Source organism: Scomber scombrus, chromosome 7 (genome assembly GCF_963691925.1).
Source record: "Scomber scombrus chromosome 7, fScoSco1.1, whole genome shotgun sequence".
Taxonomy (NCBI): domain Eukaryota; kingdom Metazoa; phylum Chordata; class Actinopteri; order Scombriformes; family Scombridae; genus Scomber; species Scomber scombrus.
This window is the reverse complement of record NC_084976.1, coordinates 24,467,686-24,495,011: the sequence shown is the minus strand read 5'-3', so window position 1 is coordinate 24,495,011 and position 27,326 is coordinate 24,467,686. Positions and strand designations below refer to the sequence as shown.

Genomic DNA, 27,326 nt, shown 5'->3' with positions numbered 1-27,326 from the left:
ACTTTATACTTTACACTGGTTGAAGCAGCAATATGGACAGGAGACTCCGATTAAAAAGTCATGGACTGGAGGTTTTCATTTAGTGAACATTTAATTATAATTCTTCATCAGCAGATGGTACAGGTGATGGCATAGATGATTATCAGGTGGATGATGTGAGGATATGAGGATATGTGTGGGTGTGTGGTTTATCATTTAAGGGAAAATAAATTAGCCAGCTTCATAGCGTGTAACGCATTAATCAGAAGAGAAGGAAACCATGGCAACAACAAACTTGAGTTTCGCCCTCAGTCTTTCTAACAAAGCCGTCCCCAATTATCTGACAAGATAATTGTCTATCACTCATAACGACCGCCTGGGGCGTCCTCAGCCTCTTCAGTAGCTGAGGTAGCTGAATCAGTCTGAATGACTGGACGTGTATAGGTCTTGTCCTTGACTTTCACAGTAGCTGAATGCACTCGGCTGTCTGGCCCTGAGAAGGTCTCAGTCACTGTGCCCATGGGCCAGAGTGCACGTGGAAGTTGTGAACCGATAACGAGGACCACCTGACCCACAATGAGTTCCTTGCCATCAGATCTCCACTTCTGATGACTCTGTAGGGTTGGCAGATAATGCTGGATGAATGAAGCCCAGAAGTTATCTGCCAGCACCTGGCTATGCCTCCAACTTCGTTTTCCCAGCAGGTCTTCGTTGTCATACAAGGTTTGGGGGAGAGATGAATCTCGACGACCCATAAGTAGCATGTTGGGTGTTATGGGGTCCAAATCTGCTACATGTGTTGATACATATCCCAGAGGTTTAGCATTTAAGATGCCTTCCACTTCATTGAGGAGAGTCTGCAAGATGGGTTCAGGGACTGACTGCTCTTTTAGGATGACTCTTAGTGCTGATTTTACTGACTTCACCTCTCGTTCCAAAGTTCCTCCGAAATGTGGAGCGGCTGGTTTGTTGAACCGGAAATTTATTTTCTGTTCTTCTAACTGCTTCTGCAGCTGGGGGGCCATTACCTTGAAAGCCTCCTTGAGCTCACGACATCCTCCAGTGAAATTTGTTCCATTGTCGCAGAGTAGCTCGAACTGTTTTCCTCTGCGAGCCACAAGACGACGTACGTACAGCAAGAAGGCATCAGAGTCAAGACTTTCCAGGAGGTCTAAGTGCAGGCATCTTGTTGTCATGCACTTGCATCTTGTTGTGGTTTATCATTTAAGGACACAATAGAAAAAATTATTTAGCCGGCTTCATAGCGTGTAACGCATTAGACAGACGGGAAGGAAACCATAGCAAAAACAAACCTGAGTTCCGCCCTCAGTCTTTCTGCCTATAACATATGTTGCCAAGACAACTTAAATTAAAATTTGTGCAAAAGACATTTCTTACAGGGCATTATTTCATGCAACATTGTTCTTGTGTGAGTGATTTTTTTCTTGTCTTTATCCAAATCAAGGGAGGGTATCAAATATTGCACAGACTGGAAAACCCTCCTTGAAAAACTTTTTGGTTCATGCTTTATAAATACAGTTGGCACTAGTTAACACTAATGAGTTACAAATTGTCACTGATCATTTGAGCTTAATACGATGCACCTTCAATATCTCATCTGATTTCTTGCAGCTCTACAGGTATAATATGGTTTCATTTTCCTAGTGCAGAATTGAGGCTCAATATAATCTGCAATAAAGGTGTCAATTTAATTTAATAAAATGTGAATAATAGCTCTTGGATCAGTACAGTACAGACCAACAGGATGTCACACCTGTGCAGCTCACCTGCATTCATCATGTGGTTTATTCCCATCATGCTGCACTGTAATAATAATAATAATAAAGGTGCACCATGGCAACTATCCAGCCGCCTTAAGTCCTGAACAGGGAGCTCAAAGAGAGATTAAGCCATAATAAACACAGAAGTTTAATTCACAATTTAATAAGGAACTCCTGGCCAGCAGTGATAGCAGCTACGACGTGCGAAAGACTGCAAACAGCTAACAAAGCAAAAAGGAAGCTTTGGCTATGTGGACACAGCTGCTGAATCTATAGTGGACAAGTGTCCTTTTTTCCAAAAATAGACAAAGATACATTTATTATCAGCTTTCTGTGCATGTAACACCTTTTATGGGAAAAAATCAATTGTATAGCTTGAGATGAGACACAGCTGTGCAATTTTAAAGCTGGGGAAGAAAAAAAAAAGGTGATTTTTGTCTGGGTTGCTAGGAGACGTTGCAGCTCTGCAATGCTGCATTTGGTGTGGTGCCAGTCAGTCAGTCAGTCAGTGAGTGGAGAGGGAAAAAGAAAGTAATTGCACCATTTTGACAAACAGTTGGAACAAAATGTTGCTGCTCTTCTTTACACGTCAAAAGAAGGAAAGAAAAGGTTGGATAATACACTGTCCAGTAAAGCTGAATATTATATGATGCAGGAGTAGTTTATGATTATATTATATTAATTATAATAGATTTTATTGGTGATTAACTGGTAATTATATGCTTGCTGAAAATTCAACAGACTCCACTGATTTTCTGTGCAATATTAGCACTTCATGTATACTACTAATTTCAATTCGACTGTACAATATACATATATGTTTTCTTTCATTTTAATCTGTGCAATAACAATATCATCTCTGGTATATTACCATTCAATACCAATATTACTCTTGTAAACAATGTAAATAATGTCAGGATTATTTTATTATAAGGGTCAGTGACAAATAAGTGTTGGCAAGATGAGCAATTCAAAAATATCTTTAAAAATAGTTTTAAAAGCAGCATCAGGTTTGTTAAAATGTACTTTTTATATTTTTGTTGGTTTTATGTCATTTCAAATTACATTTGCAAATTTGTTTATACCAAAAGTAAGACTGAATGCTGAAAACGTCAAATGGTGTAACCACAAAATAATGATAAATATTAAATAATTGATCCACCTACAGTGTATTTAAGTGTACTTATACAAATAATTACTTAATTTTAAAACATCAAAAGAAAAGACAAATATTTGAGTACTTCTACATTTAAATTTTAAATCATTTCATCATTATTGAGCAGGACATATCCTAAAAACAATAATTTTTTTCTAAATAATTTTTTGACAAATGATGTAAAATTTGTTACAAAACCATAGTGTTGCGTTGTTAAGAGTGGATTATATTTATTCCACATTTTAGTTTACATTTATTTTTCTGTATACAATCAGATTTGTATGAAAACAACAATTACAAATACAAAGTGTACAACAATTGACACTGGGTTACTTCTGGTACGTCATTGACCCATATCTTTTTTTTACTATTATTGTTCTTATTGCTTTTCTTATTGCTGCTCTTCTATTTTACTGTCCACTTGCTGCTGTAATAATGCACATTTCCGCATTGTGGGACTAATAAAGGAATATCTTATATTATTTCAAATGTATTAATGGATAGCCCCTTGAGATGAACCATCTCGTTTTCAAAGGGGGTAATGACATTACATTTGTGGACAGCAAACACATATGAGTGAAACTGTACAAACAGCTACTTAAAAGGAAGTTATTTATACAGAGATTTGTGAAAGCTCTATAAATAGCACGGAGAGGAGAAGGACAGAGAGAGGGAGAGAGAGAAATATGAGCCTGAGGCACCTAAACACAGCTTACAACACATTTTAAATAGATTTTATTCACTTTTTTTTTAGGAATTGCTCAAATCTCAAGTGAATTGTTCATTTTAAGAGCAAAATACATAAAGTCAGTCTTTTCTTATGACCCTCTGTAGACATTGTTCTCTTACTTCATGACCTTTCCCTGCAGGAGGCTGGAGGGCAGAGACGACGGTCGGATTTAATCTTTTAGTAGGTCAGCCAGTCTTTTCTGCTCCCTGACTTCCACTGTTGTTTCTTTTTCTGCATCATGCAGCATCTCCACAGCACATCTTCCACTCATTCATCCAACAAACACAACTGATTTTGCTAACAGACATTCCTTCAATGTCAAACTTTGGTTTAATGAATGTTGTTGTCTCATTTGTTAGATAGAAAATACACTTTTCTCAGTTCCAACTCGTTTGTTATCCCCTTTTTTGTCCCTCCTCGAGCTGTGTTGTAACAATACTTGTTATAATTTGTTGCCTAGTGGTGTTCACTGACTCCAACCATTCTATCTTGTTTAAATCCTTAAAATTACATCTCCTCCTTCTCTCCAAACTTCCTGAATCATTTCAGGAAGCTGCTTGTAGGCCCACCACTTGAAAACAGATTTATTTTTAACTTTTCATTTTCAGAAGATGAATGTGAAACATACATCATTGTGCACAGTGAAGCTGAAAAAAACATTAGAAAACTAATAGAAAACCACGTTTTTGAGTGGAGGGGGACTATAACTGTGTGTGTGGGTGTGCTTTTCCTACCTGTGTTGTAGAAGAGGGTGGCGATGAAGGTGCAGTTCTTGAAGAAGGTGTTGCTGGAGGTAATGTCTTCAAAGTAACACTCCTCAAACAACGAGTCCTCAAACACCATAGACCTCATTTTCAGGTTCATAAACCTGGAAGCAATTAGGTGAGAGAAGGGAGGGAATTAAAGAATGGAGGCAAAGAGACAATGAGTGTGGTAGGTAGAGTAGAGGGAGAAAAGAAGGATATTGCAAAGAGATAGAGAGATATGCCTGTTAGGATGTTTATTATTACATTAATGTTTAAATTTGAACAACTCATTCACCATAGAAACACTAAATGTGGCTATCTCACTTGTCGTTGAAGTACTCTCCCTGGCGGTGGATCTGGTTTTCCAGGGTGAAGTTAAAGGTGACATGTTCTACTTTCTCCTTGGCGAAAAACTTGGTGCGTGAGGAGTACTCCTGTTTCTGCAGGTACTTGATCATGTCGGGGAACCACACTGTCAGGCCGTAGTAGCTGAAAGAGGAGAAGGAGGAGAGAAGAAGACAAATCTAACAGGCCTGCTGTGAAAAGATGAACTAAGTGACACATGAGCAGCGTTATACAGGGTCCCTGCAGATCCTTAAAATGTCTTTAAATGTCTTAAATTTAGTTTTTGATATTCAAGGTCTACAAAAAGTCATAGCTGGGGTGGAGTGAGTGAGCGTAATTATATTTGTTCAGGTTATGTTTTTGATCATTATTATCATTATTTTCTGATTATTTTACATAACCAACCAATGAACGTTTTAATTCAAGTAAAAAATAATCAGCATTTGGAACGATAATGAAACAAATCATTAGTTGCAGTCCAATAGCCTTTAAATTACTTCAAAATTAGCTCCATTTCAACCCACTTACAACTATAAAATCCTGCTTTTGCATTATTATGTCTCAGCAATGCTATTATTTTTTTTCCTTTAAAGAAGGTTGTAAAAGGTCTTAAAAGTCATTACATTTGTTCTTAAAATTGTGAAGATGCCCTGTTATACTGTGTACAAGACAAGACACAGAAATTGTATTTGCAACATGTTTTATGTGTACACTATGGCGCAAGTTTTACAAACGTTTGCACCTAAGGAATTCAAGATTATTGTGTGCTCATAAAAATATTGGGTAAATCGAATAAATATTTTAACTTTAGTTACTTTAATTATAGTATGTTACTGAAATTGTTCTTTAAGGTGTTACATGAACTTGATGAGTTCCACATCTTGAGTTAATTAAAAAGATCGATACAGCTCTCATACACTAGCTATGGTGACTTAATTTAAGGCAGACACTGTGTGGTAGATGCTCACATAGGAGTAAGAAAGCAGGTGCCAGAACAAATAACAAAAATCAGTAAAAGCAGGGAAAAAATTCCGCACCATGCAGCTCCCATTGCAGGTACATTTAATAGGATATCATGAGTGACGTTTCGAGCTTACTGCTCAGACATGATATCCTATTAAATTTATCTGCATTGGGAGCCGCAGGGTGCAGACTTTTTTAGACTTTCACGACTTAACTTAACCCTCACATACTGTTTATATCCTAACTCATAATTAGTCTCTACAACCATTCACATTCATAAATTCCCCATCAGTCATTAATAAATGTTTGATTAATCTTTCTGTTTGATTAAAATACATTTACAATTACTATTTTATAGTCTAAGAGAACATTTTATACAGTATGAAGAATACATGTTTGAATGCTGATTTTTACATTTTCTTTAAATGTCAATTTTGTACTTTTGCATATATAAAAATGCAATAAACTGCACTCAAAAAATTTAAAAGATGCATTTTATTTCCATTTTTTGTATACTGTGGGTCACATTAGGAAAAGGGCAGCTAAAATGAATATGTATAGGGTGTTTTTACAACTCTCAAATGTAAAAATGGGTCAAATTTGACCCTGAACAGTATGTAAGTGTTAAGGCTACATCAAGCAGCCGGTTAGTTTAGATTAGCACAGAGACTGAAAAACATGAAAACAGCTAGTTTACCTTTTGTCTAATGTCAACAAAATCTGGTCTGACGCTCACTTACTAACACAGTATATAACATTTGATTAGTTTGTCCAAAAACCAAAGGGTAAAAGCGATCATTTTTAATTTTACAGAGGGTTATGAAACTGGCTCAGAATGGTTGCAAGGCAATGAGCTGAGGCTCCATTATGTTTCAGCCAATAGCTACAGTAGTAGCTGTTTCCCGCTGTTTCAAGTCTTTATTTTTAACATGTTAAATATGTTTTGCTGATCATACTATGTAAAATTGAACTTGTTGTATTTCTATAATGTGGTATTACTACTTTTAATCGAGGAAAGGATGTGAATTCTCTAAAGCTTTTATCTTCATCATTGTGCTTCTGCTTTTCTGTTGTTTATTTCATTCTGACCGAAAAAGAAGAAAAAGACATACTGAATTCACTCACTGGCATCATTAGTTTTAGCCCTGTCTATGGCCATTTTTGTGAACAAACATTAATAAAGGCTGTTCACAGTCAGCAGGTATGACCCTAATAAGTGCAGCCTGGCTGTGTCATTTTTGGCGGGAGATTATAGACCATTTTTGAGCATTTCCTCTGCATTCAGATCGCCCACTGCTAGCTGAGTGCTGTGATCAACACCAGCAAGCTCTTTTTGGTTGCGGCACATAAATTACCTTCGCTGACTGATTGCCTGAATAAGTGGCGTTGTGTGCAAATTATGAGCCAGAAAAATCTGCAGTAGTGCTATACTCTTCACCCTTATCTCACCTGAAGGACATAGAGAACCACACAGCCATCATCATGTAGGTGGTGCGGCGGTACTCGGGGGAGAAAACAGCCTGGAAATTACTCCACACCTGGAGGAACACACATACACAAAGATACAGGGGAAAACATGGACAGAAAATAATAAATACAAACTGTAGAACCAGATAATAAGTCAACAAACACCGGTCTTCTCTCCACTGGCTGCAAGAAATAAACATCATGACCCAGAATCCCGTTTCTTAGGCAGGGGTAAATATACTGAGGCGGATGCAGCAGCGCTCAAACTGAGAGACAAATCTCATGTCTTGTACCTGAATATACAGACAAATAGAACTGAGCTGTGCGGAGCGGAGCAACATTTCATCCGAGCTCTGACTGATGTTTGTGTTTTCCTTAAAAACAAATATACCTCTTGACTGTCTGCAGTATAGTACATCTTATTTTCTATTGATTATAATACAACACACACTTCCCTCATTAAGATATCAATTTCTGATGGTGTAAACCATATATAGAGGGTAATTATCCCCCAGTATTATAATACTACACATTGCTTGTTTATTTTTTGGCAAGCTCTTAATTGTATAACCATTCATTAAGCTGTAGAGGAAAATTTTTAACAACTGAAATCAATGCAGCGTTCGTCACCTGACGGAAAAGTGCACCGAGCTTCTGCCTCCATTTCTCATGCCAGGCAGCGCTGTCGCTCATGTTCACCAGTTCATCCATCTGCTTCACTGTTTTGATCGTCGTCACCTGGAAAGAACAACACACTCATTAAATATTTAGACTGCTGTGCTTAATGATTGTTAATTTTGTTTTTTCCTCTAAGTGGTGTTTAGTGGAAACGTTTTCACAATATTTATTGATATAAAGCAAATTGTGGATAACCGTGCAAAACTAGATGGCGATGCGCAATGACGCAGCGACCTGGAGCTCTCACCATTCTCACCATAAAACACCATTAACTCTATGATATATTCAACATGGCCAGTAATGCTAATTGATTTTACTCATTAATATAGTAAAAAGAAGTTATAAAGTCATTTAATGTCAGCATATTTAAGTATTAATATCAACTCTATTGCTTGAAGCATTAAAAGGTTATAGTAGTTTCAAGAAAATCTGTTTTAACTTCTTAATATGCAAATGTATGCAGCACCGAGCTCAAAACCTACTGCTCTGTAATAAGCCTGCAGACAAAGACTCCCACCCACCATGATGATGTCATTTCCTGCTTAGTTTTGAGACAACCTTGAGTGAGACTTACAGAAAAGACCCTCTCTGGGTAGCCCTTGGCCCTCATGTTGGTGTCATGGACCTGCTTCAGGATCATCCATGCCTCATCATGTTTCCCGTTCTGGAGAAGAAAAACAGCTTCATTACATTACCCAAATACATATTAATGAGCACTCACTATATTGTAGACATGTTGTAAAAAAAAAAAAAATGAAGAAGTGTGTTCAATATTTTAATGTCTCTCTTGCACTTTACTGTAGTTTCTGAAGTCTCTATTTTCTTGGTTTGGTGTCAGATTGACTGACGTTTTGATTCAATCATTAATTAAACAGCTTGATGTGAGAAAGTGCACCGGCTGTTGACTGCTGCCGCCCCCCCTGCTGCGATTTAAGACAAGTGTGACTGGATGTGACAACACCGCAAAACATTTTGAAATGAATTCCTCAAATGTTACATCTACTGAAATTCTGCCAATTAGGTACAATTTTATCAAGCTGATAGTCGAGGGAAAAGACGTGACAACCTCAGGCCCTTTGGTCAACACCTTTTTTTTCCCCAGCAATTTTGTTCTTCACATGTGTATAGTTTCACTGGAGCATACAGTATGTGGTGTAAGTGTAAGTGCTCGAGGCTTAAGGCCATGTCAGCCAGAGTGGTTGAAGAAGCGGAGACTGTTACTCATTCAGAAAGTGCACTTGTGGTGATTTGGCGCTATATAAATAATTCACTTTTTCTGCACAGATTTGTCTGTTTTATGTTTTTGTGTAATGTTTAATTTTAATTTTATGAATGATATCTCACTCTATCATATGCATATTCTTGTGGATATAGTTAGAATGACAAATACAAACAGAGAGTAGGGAAGGAGGATTAAAGTCTTACTTTAAATAACTTTTGTAATGCAAGTAAACAGAAATATTGTAGGAAAAAGTAACCTTTGTTCACTTGATGTGTATATTGTGACTAATTACACATTGTATTTGGACTGCAAATCACTTGCATAGATTGAATGTCCACATATACAAGCTGTAAAAGACTCCTTCATGCATTAAACATTTCAAAAACTTTTAAAATTTAAATCATTTAAAAACTATCGAGCAGTGTTTTATCCCTCTAACTTTACAGTCCAGCTTTACTGTATTCAAAATGCATTGAAAAAAGAAAAACTTCAGCAATATTTCATGTATTTTACCTTGCAAATGTATTTTAACCTGCCCAAAGATTGATATATGTACATATTTATTTATTTATTCATTCAAAATATTCTGGAAAAGTGTGTAAGCAGCACTTTGTCTGCAGCAAAGCATCTTCCACTTTGTGCGAGTGCACCGATGCTTTACGTTCTCATGACTGTTTATGCATTCAAGAAGTCAAAACGCATTCGAGTAATATTTCTACAAGGTCTGAGTGTGGCGAAGGCTGACAAGGCTGACCTCCAGGTAGAAGCGGGGGCTCTCAGGCATGGTGGTGAGGGCAGAGATGGCCGCCACAGCGGGGAAGGCACACACCAACACAAAGACACGCCAGCTGTGGAACTGGTAGGCCGAGCCCATCTGGAAACTCCAGCCTATATGAGGAAAGAGAGAGGAGGTGTCAGAGCAGACGGCAGCTGCAACACTCAAATTTTGTGTTCAAGGAGCTGCCTCTATTGATACTGTAATGCTCAGATTGCATCCAAGTCCTTGAAGTGCAGTGATTAAGAACTGTATTGCAGTTATTTGTCGCACATGCTCTTTTTTTTTTTTTAAATCAATGTTTCATTGTTTTTTGCATTACATATATTTTTTATCACTTTGCGCTTGTGCAAAGGTGAATATCTATGAGGTTGAAATGAATTGAGTTGAACTCTATGCATTAAAATTCTGGGTAGGTGCTTCACACAAAAAAAGTGATGAACTTGCACTCCACTGATAATACATTTAAACTCACTTAACCTCAGTTGGTCTTTGTCAAGGCATACTGTACTGAAAATAACACTGAAGTATATCCAACATTTAGTGTTTCTGACTCAGAACTCAGTCCTGATCTCAGTCATTTGTCATGCTGACTCAAATTTGAGAAAATAAACAGTACGTAAACACATCATAGTCCTTATTTCTGCATGCTAACACTTTTATTTTACATGAGATATGTCTGGAACAACCATAGTAAGTGGACCAAGATAAAGAATGTAATTTTAATATTCATGAGTTTTAAATATATTTATAGACATTTTTAAATCTGCCTGTGAATTCTCTGCAAATGTGTACAAACAGTTAATACATGCTTTATAACACACTGTAAGTATTTGGACATGTGTAGTCATACCTAAAACATCAAATATGATGACAGCTATATTACACTGTGCTTTCAATCTGAGCTATTGAAGACTTGCAAACCTTTATATATCTCTTTTAAACTATCTTACTGAGTGTTACAATGTAAACAATTCTTATGAATTCTAAACAGGGCAGGTTAAATTTAAATGTTATCTGATCTGTAATAAAACTAAGGTGTTCTTGACCTTCCCAGACAAGATGATTGCGATGAAGATATGGTCACAGAGATCCTAAACTTGAAACCACAGTAAGCGTACCACAGACTCTAAATCAATGAAAGTGTTGCAGGATTGTGCACGAACAGGAGCTCATTACACAGCTATTCTTATCTTTGTGCGGGTGTAATTTGAAGACAGGGGTACAGCAGAAATGTTCTCATCTTCTTTTATTTTCTCCCTGAAATTATACTCTTGTATTACTGTGAAAACTTTCAGACTGGTATTGTCAGAGATTTCTCTAGCAAAGCAAGAGCTACAATTTACTTGAAATGTTGTTGTGCTCTGCTTTTTTCAGGAGGCTGCAAGTGACTGAAGGAAACAAGATGAAATAAGACTAATACTCCACTATTAAACTAATGCACTGAAATCGCCTCAACCAAAACATCTTCACATTTTGTAAAGAAAAATAAGACTAATGCTGAGCTGTCCTGCTAACTGACTATTGCCAAAGATAACGATTTCCTGACTGAATGATCTCACTGCCTGTTTGTTTTTCTCACCATAGTGTGGGATGATGGCCCAGGCCATGGCGGAGGCGTAGATACCACCGATCATCCAGAACATGCAGAGCCAGCTCAGATGCTCTCCTCGCTTCTCCTGGGCCAGGAACTCAGAGTAGTAGGAGAACACGATGGGGATGGAGCCGCCGATGCTACGGAGAGAGGAAGGCGGTGATGAAAATAGGGAAAGATAATTAAAAGAAGAGCATGAGGAGGGTTGGCAGGTGAGATAAGAGGGTGGGAAAGGTGGAATGCAAAGAAAAAAAGACAGTGGTATTTAAAATGGTGGCAACAATGAAAAGAAAATTAATTAAGCAAAATTATGAAGAAAAAGAGGAGAGAAATGGTTTTGTGAAAATGCAGCAGGAGAATGGGAGATATGGGAGACATTATTTTGCAGTTTATATTTAATTAAGAAGGAAATTTAAAGTCTGAAAAGTCACCAGTAATGGCCCAACTGACTGTAATCAATAGTACCATCTTTATAGTCTCTGTGCATCAAAACAATTTACAATCTGATGCTGGTACTGCTGCCAGGAGCATATTTAGACTCAGAGCTCTACAGTTACACAACAACATTGACTGCTTAAGTAAATGACACTAGTTTGGAAAATGTTAAAGTTCACCACAATGCAGAATAAATAGGCCACCATGCACATTTCACATGGTGTATAAACTGCTTCACAGCCTGCAGATATTTTTAACTGTGGAGGACAGACAGAGAAGCAATAAAGAATAATCGCTTTTTGATTGTTGATGTGTCTTCTTAAATCTGAGAATCTTAATTCAAACTGTTCATTTACATGCAGTGCGTCTGTTAAAAAAAAAAAAAAAATGTTTGACTGCCAGATTACACTGTCATTGTACTCTGTACATTAAAGCCACTATCTAAAGAATTTAAATATTTCTGCCTTTGGTGCCCTCAGTAGCGTTATCACCCAGATTAAAAGACATGCTAACAGCGCTGAGGCTGCATGTACAGTTGGCACATTCAAGCTCAAAACTGTCATGGTGACATTAGAGGTGAAGTCAGGTAATGCCCAAAAGTATTCATTGTTTAGTAGTTATACATTTCATTGCAATTCAATGTCACATCTGTCCAATATTTATTGAGATTTCTGTCTGGACTGACATTTCCACTGCTAGGACTCCTGTCATGGTTTAAAACAACTGCACACAGACTGCACCAATAAATATTTGTAGAAGATAGTAGATATAATATATTGCGCTTTGTTATTGGTGATTTGTTTTCTTATTTCTTTGCATAACTGATGAAGCAAAGACAACATGATGTTATATCAAAATATAACGTGTCACTAAAGCTAGATATTTAACATCTGAAACAGCTAAAACCTGGTGACCGTCATGGTTTGAAGTCAGGCCCTGACAATCAGAGTAGAGGGCTGCCATTTCACTGACATTTTGTTATTGCCATCAGCATTAAACAACACACACTGAAATCCACTGACAATAGCCTTAGGGGACCAGAATGCAAGGAAGCCACAAATCATTCATTTCAAATGTGGAGTTTGACCACAATCAGATTTACTCCACGAACTACAGTAGCTACATTTGTGCTGTATATGCCTTCACATCCATCTTTAATCAAAGAACAGCTCATCAGTTATTCTGTGAAGGTCGCTGACTCAAGTGTATGATGTAAGACAAAGCTGTTTGAAAGAAATAGGCACACCTAAAAAGCACATTGCAGCACTTCATTGCAAAATAGCTCCTGAAATGCATTAAAATCAGACATCCAAGTACTGTATCTGAGGGGGATATTTTTCCTTATAGTAATACAAGCACTGCATCTTTAACCGTCCCCTGATGTGTGGCATTGCTCTGCTTGGCAAGTGAACTGATCTATCACAGCGGTCGTGACTGCCTCATTTCCAGGCCCGCGTGACTCATCTGTCTCCTTACCCCACACCAGAGAGCAGGCGGCATAAGAGGAAAGAGCTGTAGCCCTGGACGAAGGACGAGAAGAAGGCAAACACGCTGTTGATAGAGAGGGAGATGAGGAGTGTTTGCCGTCGGCCAATCCGGTCGGCCAGGCCGCCCCACACGAACGCCCCGACCATCATCCCCAGGTACACAATCAGACCTGGAGAGAGGAAGGAGAAAAGAGGGAAGAGTTAGTTGAATGAAAGACAAGAGAATAATGGCAGGATAATGTGATGGGAAGAGATAATGAAGAGGGTAAGAGAGCAAGAGGGCATGATAATGAGTATTATTCATCAGTAAACTCATTGATATTACTTCCAGCACTCACTTCCAATCTCATTAGATTCCCAATGCCCAGTAAATCAGCTAATTTGGCAACGTTACTGGACTGTAGAAATATTTTGAATAAAGCACAAACCAGAGAGAGAGAGAGAGCAAAATCATCTGAACCGTATAATATCACAGCAGAGGAGGGGTAGGGTCCCATTTTCATACTACTAATAATAATAATTATACTAACTATACAGTACAATAACATGATATCAATGTATTTACATAGCAGTTTTCAAATCAAACTAACAAGGTGCTTCACATAGGATAGCAGGATTATAAATTAATATACTGAGGGGGCAGGTGTGCAGGGATCAGGTGATGGGGGAATGGCAGGAAGGCAGGCATGAATTATAGTGGATAACTACAGTGTTGGGGAGTAACTAGTAACAGCGTTATGTAATTTAATTACAAAATAAATGTAACTTTAATCTGTTACAGTTACTGAGAAAAAGTGTTGTTAAATTACAGTTACTTATGAAAATGTTGATGATTACAAAGGGGGTTACATCTGAAGTCAGACCTTTAAGATTTTGCTCAGGAGGGTTTTTTCCTCATTTTTTAAAGATTTAACATGTTACTGAATACATATATTGCCTTTTTTAATTCTTTGAAGTCAATATTTTTTCATATTTTGTAATTAAATTGTGACGTGGGCTTAAATGGTGTCACAGTACCAAAAACTGTCATGCCAGACTTTTGACTTTTTTCATAAAATACCTTTATTTTATATTCCAAAATCTACATGAACTAATGAACAAAATGAATAAAATGAAATATTGTTTTATAAGAAATTATATCCCTTATAAATCGTGTCAGTATCCATGAAAAACACCTGAACTTACATTTTGGTGCTTAATGTGTACACTTACCCTAACATTTTACATTACATTACATTTTAAATCGGTTAACTGAAATCCTTAACCTATTATATTTCCAAAATAAACTTCCTAACCCTGTACATATATATGTGTGTGTGCGTGTGTGTGCGTGTGTGTGCGTGTGTGTGTGTGTGTGTGTGTGTGTGTGTGTGTGTGTGTGTGTATATAGATTGAGTAAGCAATAGCTATATATAGCTATGTCAGAAAAGCAGTGCCATGTAGCAGACAGGCTGCTAACAGAAACAAACAGCACCTTTATCATCCTGGTCTTGTGATTTGAGGCGCTAACATGACTCACATCTAACATGCTATCCAAGCTAGCCTGTGTTTCTCTAGCTTTCTCTCTCCCTCTGCGGCACTGATGATGCTCCCACACACACACACACCAGTTGCTCGTTTGCAATTGCTGCCTTATTGACATCCTGTCAACAGTCTTCTCACCCCCTGAGCCTGCAGTGACACAAGTTAATGTTGGGATCACTCTGAATGAAAAAGGCGAGCGTTCAGTGCCGGCTCCTGACATCTTTGTTTGCATAAAAATAATGGTTTGAAGATCACTTTCAAATCCGTACATGGTCTGGCTCATGGTCACACCCTATTATGCACCGAGATACCTCAGATATGAAAATCAGATGTTCTTACATGTACCAAGGTCAAGGCTTAAAACCAAAGGATACCATGCTTTTACTGTTGTTATCCCAATGCTGTGGAACAAACACTAAGTTGGTGCCTCATTTTAAAAAGCTTTTAAAGACCCACTTGTACAGACAGGCATTTTTATAATGTTGTATAATTGCTGCTTTTTGTCATTTTTTGATTTGTTGTTTTATTTATTATTTTATATTTAATCTATTTATGCTTGATTATTGTTTTTTTTTTATTGTGTTTTTGTGTTGGTTATTCTGTTAATATTGTATTTTGTGAAGCACCTTGTAACTTCGGTTTTGAAAAAGTGCTACAGAAATAAAGTTTATTATTATTCATCTACAGTTTTCCTTGACAGCTGAGCAAACTCTCTCTGTTGACGGAGATGGTTGAAAACATTGGACACGGTTGAAAGTTACCGAAAAAGTGAATAATGAGGTTAAAAATGAAGTGTCGATCTTGAGGCTAAACAGAACTTGTGTTTATTGTTTGACTGATGATTAGAAGCTGATTCTTATTTGATATTATGTCAGGTTTACTATTAATAAGGCAAATTTTGAGGCAGATGAATGTGCTTCGCTTCGTTAAAAGTACAGACAATGTACTCCAATCTTCTGTATTCTGCACATCTCTGTTTAATTTGGTGTACATGATTTACACGCCAACAATCAACCAGATAAGCAGCAACATCGAGGGTTGTGATGTTGTGTTTTCAGGACTATAAAGGCTTTAAACAGAGCTGTTGGATCAGCTCACATAATCCATCACACAGTCTTAACGAGCTAACTGCTGAGATGATGAAGTTGGACACACGGATAGTGTTAGCTAGAATCAAAATGTTGAGGGAGGAAAAGCAAAGGTTGCACCAATGATGGATGTTCTTGACTGAGACTTAGAAGAATATGAAGGGGGGGTGTCCTTTTCTTTTAGATGAAAGACCTAAGGCATCTGCAAAAGTGTGTGTGTGTGTGTGTGTGTGTGTGTGTGTGTGTGTGTGTGTGTGTGTGTGTGTGTGTGTGTGTGTGTGTGTGTGTGTGTGTGTGTGCGTGTGTGTGTGTTACTTGTTCCTTCTTTCCGTCCTTCGTCTGTCTGTCTGCGTAAACACTGCAGTGCTGATTTGGGGAAGAAGGTGACTTTCACTCTCTGCTTTGATTGACTGCAGGAGTTTCTTTGTGTTTGTGTGCACATGTTGGCATGTTTCCCATGATCCTGTGTGTGTGTGTGTGTGTGTGTGTGTGTGTGTGTGTGTGTGTGTGTGTGTGTGTGTGTGTGTGTGTGTGTGTATTTGTTCACTGTTTTTCCCATGTCTGCATGTGTACGCCTACATGTTTTAGTCAATATCTCAATGTTCTCATGTTCTGCACATGGGTGAGTACTCCAATTTTCCTGCATGTGCACCTGTCTGTCTGTGTGTGTGTGTGTGCGTGTATGTGTGTGTGTGTGCGTGCGCACCCTGGCAGAGCAGAGAGACAGCTGCTAGACGCTTCTCCTGACAATACAGTTTGTGGCGGCAACAACGAGCCAGTGATGATGACTGGGCTCAATAACACATCACCGCAATGCAGCAACATTGAGGACAGACAGACGGACAGATACACGACAACAGTGACCATAAGTATCACCACTTAAATTGCAGTCTTGGAATCCAACTGCTGCGATGACCTGTCACCCTTTCAGTATCGCTACCTCGCCCTCTCTGTCTCACATTCAGCTGGCTCAGGCCTGCCAATCTGTGCAAATAGCTTGGATGCATTAGCAGCTGCATTTGGCTCAAGGATAAACTGTGTGCCAATTTATCACTATTCACCTGAGGGGCAAAATTGTAGGTCTAAGTACAAAGCCCAACTGAAAGTCAAATCTCGCAGTCATCAATATTCAAAGGTAGAGCTGTGTGTGACTTTGCAGTTTGGCCGCTAAATAACAGCAAATAGGAGAATTACTGAGGGATTAAGTGATGAATGTCTCAGTTTATCCCTTGTTAATTGCAGCAGTTTGACAGAAAGTGAGTGTACACATTTGCACTGAAAAGCACATATTTAACAGATGTCATAAACAGGCACATAATAGACCTACTTGACACCATATTTGTAGTTAATTATTCACCGTAAAAGGTTTCTGATCCGTGACCTCTGTGGAACAAATCTGCATTAATTCAGTCTGAACTAAAGGTGGAATTACTTAAAGTCTCCATGAATATCTTTAACATCATCCTGCACTAGTGGGCGTAAATTAAAATTGGCAAAGGCTATTTGCACCCCTGCTGCAAATATCAATGAATTCTATTTGCACCCCAGTACAATTAGAAGTGGATGCTATTTGTACCCTGGTATATATAGCAAAGTGTTCTATTTGCACCCCAGCCTTGTGCAAATATCAATGTATGCTATTTGCACCCCAGTACAATGTGTGTCGGAGGGGAGTGTCTGGAGATGCTGAAGACTCCCGTATCCCACCGGGACAGCGGGATAAATATAGGTCTCTGTTCTCTTCTGTATATTATATAATAATTTCTATCCGTTGAGATCTATCACTTCCCGGCGTGAAAAAATGTCAGGTGTGGTGTGTGAGCGTGAGAGCAGCTTGAAATGCGAGTCTCACGGCCAATGACTGAGACTTCAGAGGTCTGAAATGTATTTGGTATCCATGGCAACCATAGACTTATCTGTCAAGATTTGATTTCCATCATATAACAACCTGAAGGTTGTAAATTCAGATATTTTAGGGTTGTATGCATTTACTTAACACAGTTGCAGCAGGGTTTTTCCGCTGAAAACATTATCAATATATTACTGCTGCTGCAAAGACTCGAACCTGAGTCCGCTGTACTAATGACGGACACGTTGCCCATCACGTCACCGCTTCGGTTCTACGTAGTGACGTGCCAGCCCAATATGTTTGCTAATACGGAAGATAGATATTGGCGACAAATGATTTCTAACTGACAAATTGATGCTTGTATGCATTCACTGAGGAAAGATTATGAAAATATAATACAACTTTCCCACCAGAAATGTCTTTAGAACAAACATTAGAGATGAAACCTTTCTAAATTCGCCCTTTTCTGTTGGCGTGGAAGATGAATGTCCGCCATGTTTTCACATTGTTATACGTCTAGGGTGCAAATAGCTCAGCTGTGTGGCCGAGGCTATTTGTACCAGGGGTGCAAATAGACACTCCGATTAAAATTTCAACCAATAAAACCTTCATAAATGTTTAAACATCGTCTCATGCGCACCAATGCCTTAAAATAAAATTGTGTTTCTTTCTCAAACTGACATCTTATTAATTTACACTTGCAAATGATCCCTTCCTGCACCATGTCCCGCCCCAACATCCTGTTTCAACAGGAAATACTTAAAATCAATGAAGTAAGAGTGTCATTTCACAAGTATTTTCATATTATATTGGATGACATGACTACTTGTATGTACCTCGTGGAGCTTGTTGGAGCTATTTGTTGTTATTGTAAAATGTAATAATTAAACTTTAATGTATTTATTTTTTTGTTGCTGTTTGTTTTGAGGAATGCAGCTGAATTAGTTTGATTATAATACTAGTATAATTTTATTTTGTTTGATGCTTTTATTTTAAAGGTACTGGGCAGCTGGGGCTCACGAGGTGAATTAATTTATATATGTAGGCAGGTATAAGACCAGTGGGCACCAGGAAGGGTTTATGGTTTTTACCTGAACAATAGAGGCAGCAGACACCATTGTTCCTTGTCTGCTTGCTTGCAAAAATGATCAAATAAACCACACTTCATGCTTCCCTCGACAATGGACTTATTTTCCTGTATAAGATTTAATCCTTAGAAGTCTCAGTGGCCGTTTGATTTTGAGTTTATTTATTTATTTATTTTCCCTCATATTTTTGTCATTTTCATTTGCCACTACAGAGCTTTACATCACCTTTCAGCTCATTGTTTTACAGCTCGCAATTTTACTGTTTTGGTCACTCTCGCCACTCTCATCAGTGTCATTTTCAGCTGCATCAGACAGCTGTTTTCACTGCTACCTGCACCATCACCAAACAGCGGACAGATAAAATTAACAACTAGCTGTTGAACACAATAGGAAACACGACTGGCAGTGTTGGCTTGTTCATCTGATTACACCTGGTTGGTACCGAATGTGGGAAGAAGGGTTGAAATAACTGTTGGGGAGAAAAGGGGGGAAATGCCTAAGCAAAAGTAGCACACTGATTTTTCTGATGTGCCTTTTAATGTGCATTTTTGTACATTGGTAGGTATGATATATATGTATGTAAAAATAGACTTGTAAAATATCTACACTAGTACAGGATGCAGCTACGAGACTCTGCATTCCAAAAATCTGCTGCTTCTGTATGAGTGTATCTGACATTTGCATTTATCTCTTTTCCGTGTAATGAAAACAGCAACAAAGGGCTTCAAAGGCCACAACAAGGTTTGAGGTTGACACACATTCTGCCGACAGTAAGCCTGCTATCATCAGCTCGTTTTTTTTTGCATTTGAAAATATTTAAAAAATCAACAGTAGTAAGCTGCCAAACATTTCTTCATGTTATATTTCTTTGGCAATTTCACACACATGTTCTTCCTGTTGGAGTTCAACTGCAGAGTTGTTTCTACTGCAATGATATTTTGGCTTTTGATATTACTATCAATTTTACTTTCATATTTACTTACTGTGACCTTCAATTAATTAAAATGCCTAATAGTAAGGTGTAGGGAGTGTGCAATATCACAAAACAGCTATTTCCCCCCATTATTATGATACACTGTAAGAGCCCTTTTTTTTAGATATAGCTGAGAACAAATGAATGGTACAGAAAAAGAAAGATGAGCACGAGTGAAAGGACGAGAGCACAAGGACCCAGACAGCTGAGCACCTCGGCACTTTGGAGAGGGAGTTGGGGGAGGGGAGGATGGAGAATGAGAAGAGAACAAGCAGGAAAGAGAGAGAGAGAGAGAGAGAGAGAGAGAGAGAGAGAGAGAGAGAGAGAGAGAGAGAGAGAGAGAGAAGGGGAGGGGAGGACGGTGGCAAGTCTGCACTGTGACAGAGCTCCCAAAGGCTGCAGGGTAGTGTACGTGTGTGTGTGTGTGTGTGTGTGTGTGCGTGTGTGTGTGTGTGTGTGTGTGTGTGTGTGTGTGTGTGTGTGTGTGTGTGTGTGTGTGTGTGTGTGTGTGTGTGTGTGGTTGAACATGTAAAGATGTGTGTGTGCATCACTGCAGGCTTGTGCATGTGTGTGTGTGTGTGTGTGTGTGTGTACATGTACGTGGGTGAGGGATGGGGCTGGGCAGGGGACCACTATTAATAGCCGGTTTTCCCCTTCCTGCAAGAGCGAACAGGGCTTTTTGAATGAGCCAAGGGGGGCTGGAGGCTCTTCAGCACTGGAGGAAAATGTAGTCTCTCATCAGTTGACTTAGCCAGTCAGCCATCACACTCCCACTGCTCACCACCGAACATTGAAATAAAATAAATGATATAAGTGATTTAAAGCAGCGATCTAAATCTGTGACAGTGAGTGCTGTGATAGAAGGGTGAAAATAACATATATACAGTATAGCTCTATATGGCACAAGGATAGAAACCTTCGATCCACCTTCAATATTAGTGCAACATTTTAAAGACTATGTTGTTTGTGCTTCCAAAGTTAGAACAAGAAAATATTACTCTCTTTTGTTTGTAGTTGGTATTGTAGGTGCTTATTGTTAGAATAGAGTGTAGATCTAGGTTTGTATTTTACTGCGTTGCTGTGAATAAGAGTATCAGAAAATGTCCAAAAATGTAAATTAAATTAAAAGGAAAATGTGCAGTTGATTATTTTTTCGCTTTTCTGAAAAGAAATCCAAATTATAGCAGCATTATTTTAAAAAGTCCTGATCACATACACAGGAAATGAAATAATAGGTCCCTTTAAGTCACACCTCTGTGTTTGACAATTTTATCAAAGCATTAAATTAAACCATCTGTCGCCTGATAGCTTGCATATTTAGTCTAGATGTTAGCTGAATATAATTATGCAAGCTTAATTCCTCTCTGACACACTCATTTGCATTTCTACAACAATGCGTACTACATTTGTGTTGCTAAAAATAGTTCATTATATCTATCAGGCTGCAACATCCAACCTGGTTTTCCTACAGTTTCCTCCGCCAGTGTCTCCCCAACAAGAGGCAATAAATGAAACAGACACTGACATCCCTTCTGTCTCCGCTCGTCCTTCATCTCGGTTCTTGAGTCCACGTTCATCAGAAGGCCAAAGATAAATTACGATACCAGCCTCCGGAAAAAAGGTGAAATATATCTCTCAAAGAAATGAGCTAATGGGGATGTAGCCACAATGATTAATGGAGACCATGCCAGTGGGAAAGGCTGCAGCTTCAAACTTCTTAAGGATATATCTTACAAAAGTGTGGCTGTAAATATCAAGATAAATTATATGCAGTTGGGGGGGCATAAATACCAGATATTTTTTCCCCTTCATCCATAAAATGTTCCCAGCAGGAAGGAAGAGTGCACCGAAATCAAGTGGCTCAAAAGTGTGAAATCTGCTTGACATTAAAAGTACTTATGCTTATCCAGCATTACTCCACTGCTCCCAGTGTGGCGGAGCTTCTGCATGTACCAAACCCCCCCCCCCCCCCCCCAGTTTCTTCTTCTCATTATGGCAAGCCTAACTACGCTGCAGTTTCAAACTCTGCAGCTTCATAACAAGGGCAAATCAATGACAAACCACTCTGTGCTTCCCTGCTACCCTTTGAAAGTGTCTCCTTTTAGCTCAACGTGCAAAAACACAGACGCGTTGCTGCTGTCATCTGAAAGCATCGCTGCGTTTTTAACTTGATTTTAAATATTCGTGTTGCTGGAAACATTTCATGAATATGTGATCCATGATGTGTACTTAAAACACATATTATAATGTCAAAAATACAACAGGTTCATGTCAGAACTGCAGACATGATGAGTTTTTATGTGTGGTGACATTTCTGTCTCTGAATTATTCTCTCTGAATAAAAATGGGATGTTTTCTGCTATAAGAGGGTTGATATTGTGCAGGCGATTACTCCTCACACATGTACAGACGCTCACTTTCACACACACACATACACACACACACACACACACACACAATACGATTCCACCACAGTGCATCAGGTTAATGTGGCTGGCACTATGATGACAGAGGAAGCTCCACTTGGACCGTGTTGAGAAGGAGAGTGGTAGTGGTGGGGGTGGAGGCAGAGGACACTAGGAATCATGGAATGCAGAGTAGACTGAGCAAAGGAGGAGGCTCTCTAGCATGAGTCAGGCATGTTGCGTAACCAGGAGGAGAGAGGAGAGGGGGGATCAGGGACGATCACGTCTCCCTACTGCCTCCCCGCTGGCATCACACAAACCCAGCCAGAGAGAGGAGAGGGGGGAGGGAGGGAGAGATGTGGTGAGTAATTATGTATTTTGCTCAAGTATTACAGCTTTTTAGACTTTCTACTAGGGCTGCAACTAACTATTATTTTTATTATAAATAAATCAGTCGATTATTTTCTCAATTAACCAATTAAGTAATTTGGTCTATAAACTGTCAGAAAATGGTTAAATGTGTCAATTACTGTCCACAAACCAAAAATATTCAGTTTATTATAATGAAAAACTAAATAAACCAGGAAATATTCATATTTAAGATTTCCTATCTTTAAAAAAAATGACTCAAAATGATAAATAGAATATCAAACAGTTGAATATATTTTTCTATCGAGCCTCTTATTGTCACAGCTCTACTTTTTACTTTTACTCCACTACACAACAGGAACATATATTGTCCTTTTTATTCCACCATTCATCTGTCAACTGCAGTCACCTTGAAGATATATGTTTCAAAAGGTAGAAAATAGAGAAAAGGACAGTGCTCACTTGGTATCAGACTTCAGAAAATATCAAACTGAATTTAAAAAAGTATCCGCTTACTCAAATCTGAGCAAGAATCTCTTCAATTAGCGAGCTTTTCCGAGACCTTCTTGAAGGCAGGTAGTAAGTGAATGCATCAGTATAAAGAACTGATGTTCTTTCAGCTCTTTATAGTGATGCATTCACTTACTACCTGCCTTTAAGAAGGTGTCTAAGTCTCAAATCTCACTAATTGAAAAGATGCTTGCACAGATTTGAGTGGGCGGATGTTGTTTTAATTTTCTAAAAAGTATTTAAAGCTCATACAAAATCAATGACACAACGTTTTCTTTCTATCCTCCCATCACTTCTTCCTTCCTTCCTTTTTTTGCCTATTTCCTACTCTAATCTTAAACAGTTTTTCTACTTTTCATTCTTATTTTCTTCCTGCAACCTTTCCTTCTTTCGCTACAGCACCTTTTTCCAAAATGTCCTTTCTTTTCTTAGTTCCTTCTGTCCTTATTTCTTTCACAATTATTATTATGTTACTTTTATTTCTTCCTTTTTTTCTTTTCTGTCCTTTGTTCCTAATATCTACTGTAGCAAAAGTTTTGTTTCATTTCCTTTGAAAATAAGAAAATCACCCAGATTAACGATGTTCACCCTAATAGTGAAAAATAAACTCTACACTTCTTCACAATAAGTGCTTTTACTGTACTTGGGTGAATTTCTTTTTACAGCTAATATTTATTTATCTACATAAGCAAATTTCAATGGACTTTTACTTGTAATTGAGTGTTTCTCAGCATTTCTCTTGCTACTGCTGCTGCTACCAAACACAATAACATATGCACATTATATTGTACACGTGTCTCTTGTTATGGACATTTGAGCAAATCAACATGTTCACTCGAACACAGGATGGTCACTGTACATGTCGGCACTGCAATCCATACATTATCCTGTGGACCATGGTGAAAATCACACAACCCAGCACCCAATTAAATGAAATGCCCACTAAATGTAGCAGTGTGCATTTGAGTAGTCCTACTTTATTGTGAGTTTGTGTGTGTTCATTTATTTTCCTGCACATACAGTGTTTTATCCCCACAATAATAGCAGTATAACGTAATTGCTAGAAAGGTGTGTTTGTTACTGGGACAGCTACAAACAATCAGACAGGAAAACTGGAATTAACTGTTGGGCTGACTCATTTACAGGTGTGAAAGTTGTATTAGAGCTGAAAAATAATATACTGTACTTCATTAGGAAACCCTTCTTTTTCAAACTTTAGAAAAAAATCTAAATCTAAATCTTGTAAATCTGTAAACACTATCTGCAAATACATTAAAATTAAATAATGCAATCGAACATCTGATTCTAATGCTGTGTCTCAAATCACATATTTCTGTTAGTACACTGTGTACACTTTATACTTGTGCAATGCACACATTTCGACAGGGTAGTGTCATTAAACACTGCGGTTAGCTAGATAGCAAGCTAGTGTAAGCATGCACGTTAACATTCGCAGTACCAAATCATTACAGACTGCTAAATTAACCCAAGAAACCTACTGAGGCTTAGATGTGTCAACAGTATAGCAGTGCTTAGTGCAAAAAACACATATATAATTTACATTTGTAAAATGCAGAAATGTTCACTGTAGTTACAGTCCGTCATTTCCAGTTTGAAAAATGGTCCGCTACGTAGCTAAGATGGCGACTGTTGAGGGCAAGAAGTGTCTTAAGTTACACACTCAATGTTTTAACCATTTTGAGTGCACTATCCGGGTACTTACAGTGCACTGCATTTTTCCATACTTCTCAGTGTGAACACACTTATGCATTTGATGAAATTCTTCGGTTTTCATCTACTTTAAGTTTGAATCAGTATTTCAGTGCAGCTGAACTAAATGCATCCCTGAATCAGTATAATTTATCAGTATTTTGGATTTAGTTACATAAATATATAATTTGAGTATAGTTATATTTACAGATTTATCAATATGTGACAATACTGCTTCCAACAGTCTGCAGAGAGTGAGTGTGAACATTGCATGTTGTAACCGTAGCATCTATTTACCACTGGCGAGCTCTAACGTTGCTGCATATAAATATCTCAATATCTTATCCTCAGGAATAAAACAAATTATACACTTTTTGTGTACTGTATCTCCACATGGAGGTACATTTCCTGGCAGGCTTGAAAAATATATCTTCAGGAGAACTTTGACCCTTGTTCACGGCGTCCTTGCTGTGTAGCCAGTGACAGATGGCGAGGCAGGTTTGGACTCTGATTGGACATAAGCCCTCTGGACAGGAAATGATCACGACTTCTTTGTGGACCTTACAGCATACAAAAAAAAACCAGACACAGTAACACACATGCATTAACTATTAAAATCACCTTCTCACACACACACATACACACATTGTCCAACAGCTAAACTGAAGCAGAGAACAGCGTGTTTATATTGGCCGAGGGTTCGATTTAACATTCAACTGCCGTTCAGAAGCTGCACGGGCAGTTGAATCTTAAATAGCTATGGTTCCCTCTGCCAACAAAGCTGCAGAGAAGCAATTACTGCAGGATAAGCTGCAAAGGTAACGGCTAAGATGAGACAGAGATAAACTGTGAAGCGGTGGCAGAAACTCCCAAAGGAGCCATTGAAGCAAAAATAAACGGAGAGAGAGGGCAAAGAAGATAGGAGATGAGTAGAAAGGAAACAGTTGCTTGGTGGTTAAAAACACAAGACTGTGTTGGTACTGGGGAGTCCTCAAGTGTGTAATCCCTTCTTCCATGTGTTCATAATTGGTTTATAATTTTTTCCCACTTCAAATAAACACTAAAAAGTGTCTATTTTTGTTTTATTTGGAAGCAAGAGAGAGATATCTGGAAATCTTACCCAGCATGCCCTTGTTGGGCTCAGATAGACACATGTCCTTCTCTGCACTGGGCAGCACGAAGCCGACCACAAAGATCTCCACGCCGTCCGCCATCAACGCCAGCCCCAGAACGAAGTAGAGCGTCCACTGGAACCTCCCGTGGCCGCACTCCTGCAGGATGGCCTCGTACTGCTCGGCCAGCTCCTCCTGGTCTTTCCGCCTCTCGGCTTCGTAGGCCGCCAGATCCCTGAACTGCTGCGCCTGGGCATCCGTCACCTCGTCCATGCTGCCAGCCTTGCCTGAGTCGGCCCTCGGGATGCCTTGGTACTCGCCTTCGTAGATCTCGTCGTCCTCATCGTGTCCCTCGGTGGAGTCGCTGTGACCTTCGTCGTCATTGGCTCGGCTGTCATTGCGATAATATCCACCGTCGTTACCTTGTGTGCCGGCGTAGTCTTCGTCGTCATCTTCCTCCTCAAAGCGCTTATAGGAGCGCTTGGTGTACTCGTCGGCCACTTTGTCCGCGCCTCGCCCCATCTTCTTGCCGACCTGCTTCTTGGCCACTTTGGCAATGTCCTTGGCGCCGCGGATGAAGTCTGAGCGGCCGTCTCTGTAGCGTCCATTTTCGTCGTCCATTTTGGATGTTGAGGTGGTGATCAGTTGCTGCTAGGAAATGGGAGGTATCAGGAGCGGCCCAAGTACATGAGTGTGCAATGTGGATATCTGTTGGCTGATGAATTCAGCACCACGGACAGCTCCCTGCTCCACTGCACTGCTGCTGTTGGAGTTTGTCCAGCGTGCGCTCGGACACCAAATCCTGTGGAAAAGCAAAGAAAAGGATTTGTGTTAGCATTGATTTATTGCACTGGCAGTGTAGGACGTGTGAGGAAGAAACACCAATTTTTAGCACATTTTTAAACAGTCTAGATCATAGGCAATTAATACTGAAGCACAAAGAACCATTGGCATTCACACTGCGTTGGCATTTGTGGGACCCATTATCTGGCTCAGCACTAATGGCTGAAAAAAAGGAGACATGACAGCTTTAAGGAGCTGACATCTGAATCTAGAAGCTCAGTGACCTATATTGACTGAACAGCAGTTATCTCATAGCTCTCCTCAGCTCAGCACAAATCAGTGTGGCATTTACAGCGACGCACAATCAACGTATAAACGACACACTCTGCGACACCAACGTCTCTAATTAACAAGGAGAGCAGCGACGTAAGGCTCTATAGGTCAGCGTGTAAAAGCGTGAAAGTACTGCCACTGCTGCTGCTAAGGTTACATTGCAGTTCACACTGAGGCCACTAGTGATTATAATCGGTGAACTCAAACTGATGTTAAAACCAGAT

General features: G+C 38.9%; 1 protein-coding gene across 1 annotated transcript in view; it reads right to left on the bottom strand.

The window, feature by feature from the left end:
* The window catches only part of sv2a (synaptic vesicle glycoprotein 2A), a 35,562-nt gene extending 8,955 nt beyond the window's left edge, over window positions 1-26,607 (bottom strand). Inside the window, exons 1-9 of the mRNA XM_062422561.1 lie at window positions 25,995-26,607; window positions 13,348-13,528; window positions 11,425-11,576; window positions 9,822-9,955; window positions 8,420-8,509; window positions 7,798-7,905; window positions 7,150-7,238; window positions 4,717-4,881; window positions 4,381-4,514 (exon numbers count right to left, since the gene is read on the bottom strand). Of these exons, the coding sequence (XP_062278545.1) occupies window positions 4,381-4,514; window positions 4,717-4,881; window positions 7,150-7,238; window positions 7,798-7,905; window positions 8,420-8,509; window positions 9,822-9,955; window positions 11,425-11,576; window positions 13,348-13,528; window positions 25,995-26,607 (1,666 nt within the window). The remainder of the gene's footprint in view (window positions 1-4,380; window positions 4,515-4,716; window positions 4,882-7,149; window positions 7,239-7,797; window positions 7,906-8,419; window positions 8,510-9,821; window positions 9,956-11,424; window positions 11,577-13,347; window positions 13,529-25,994) is intronic.
* Window positions 26,608-27,326: the final 719 nt, after the last annotated feature.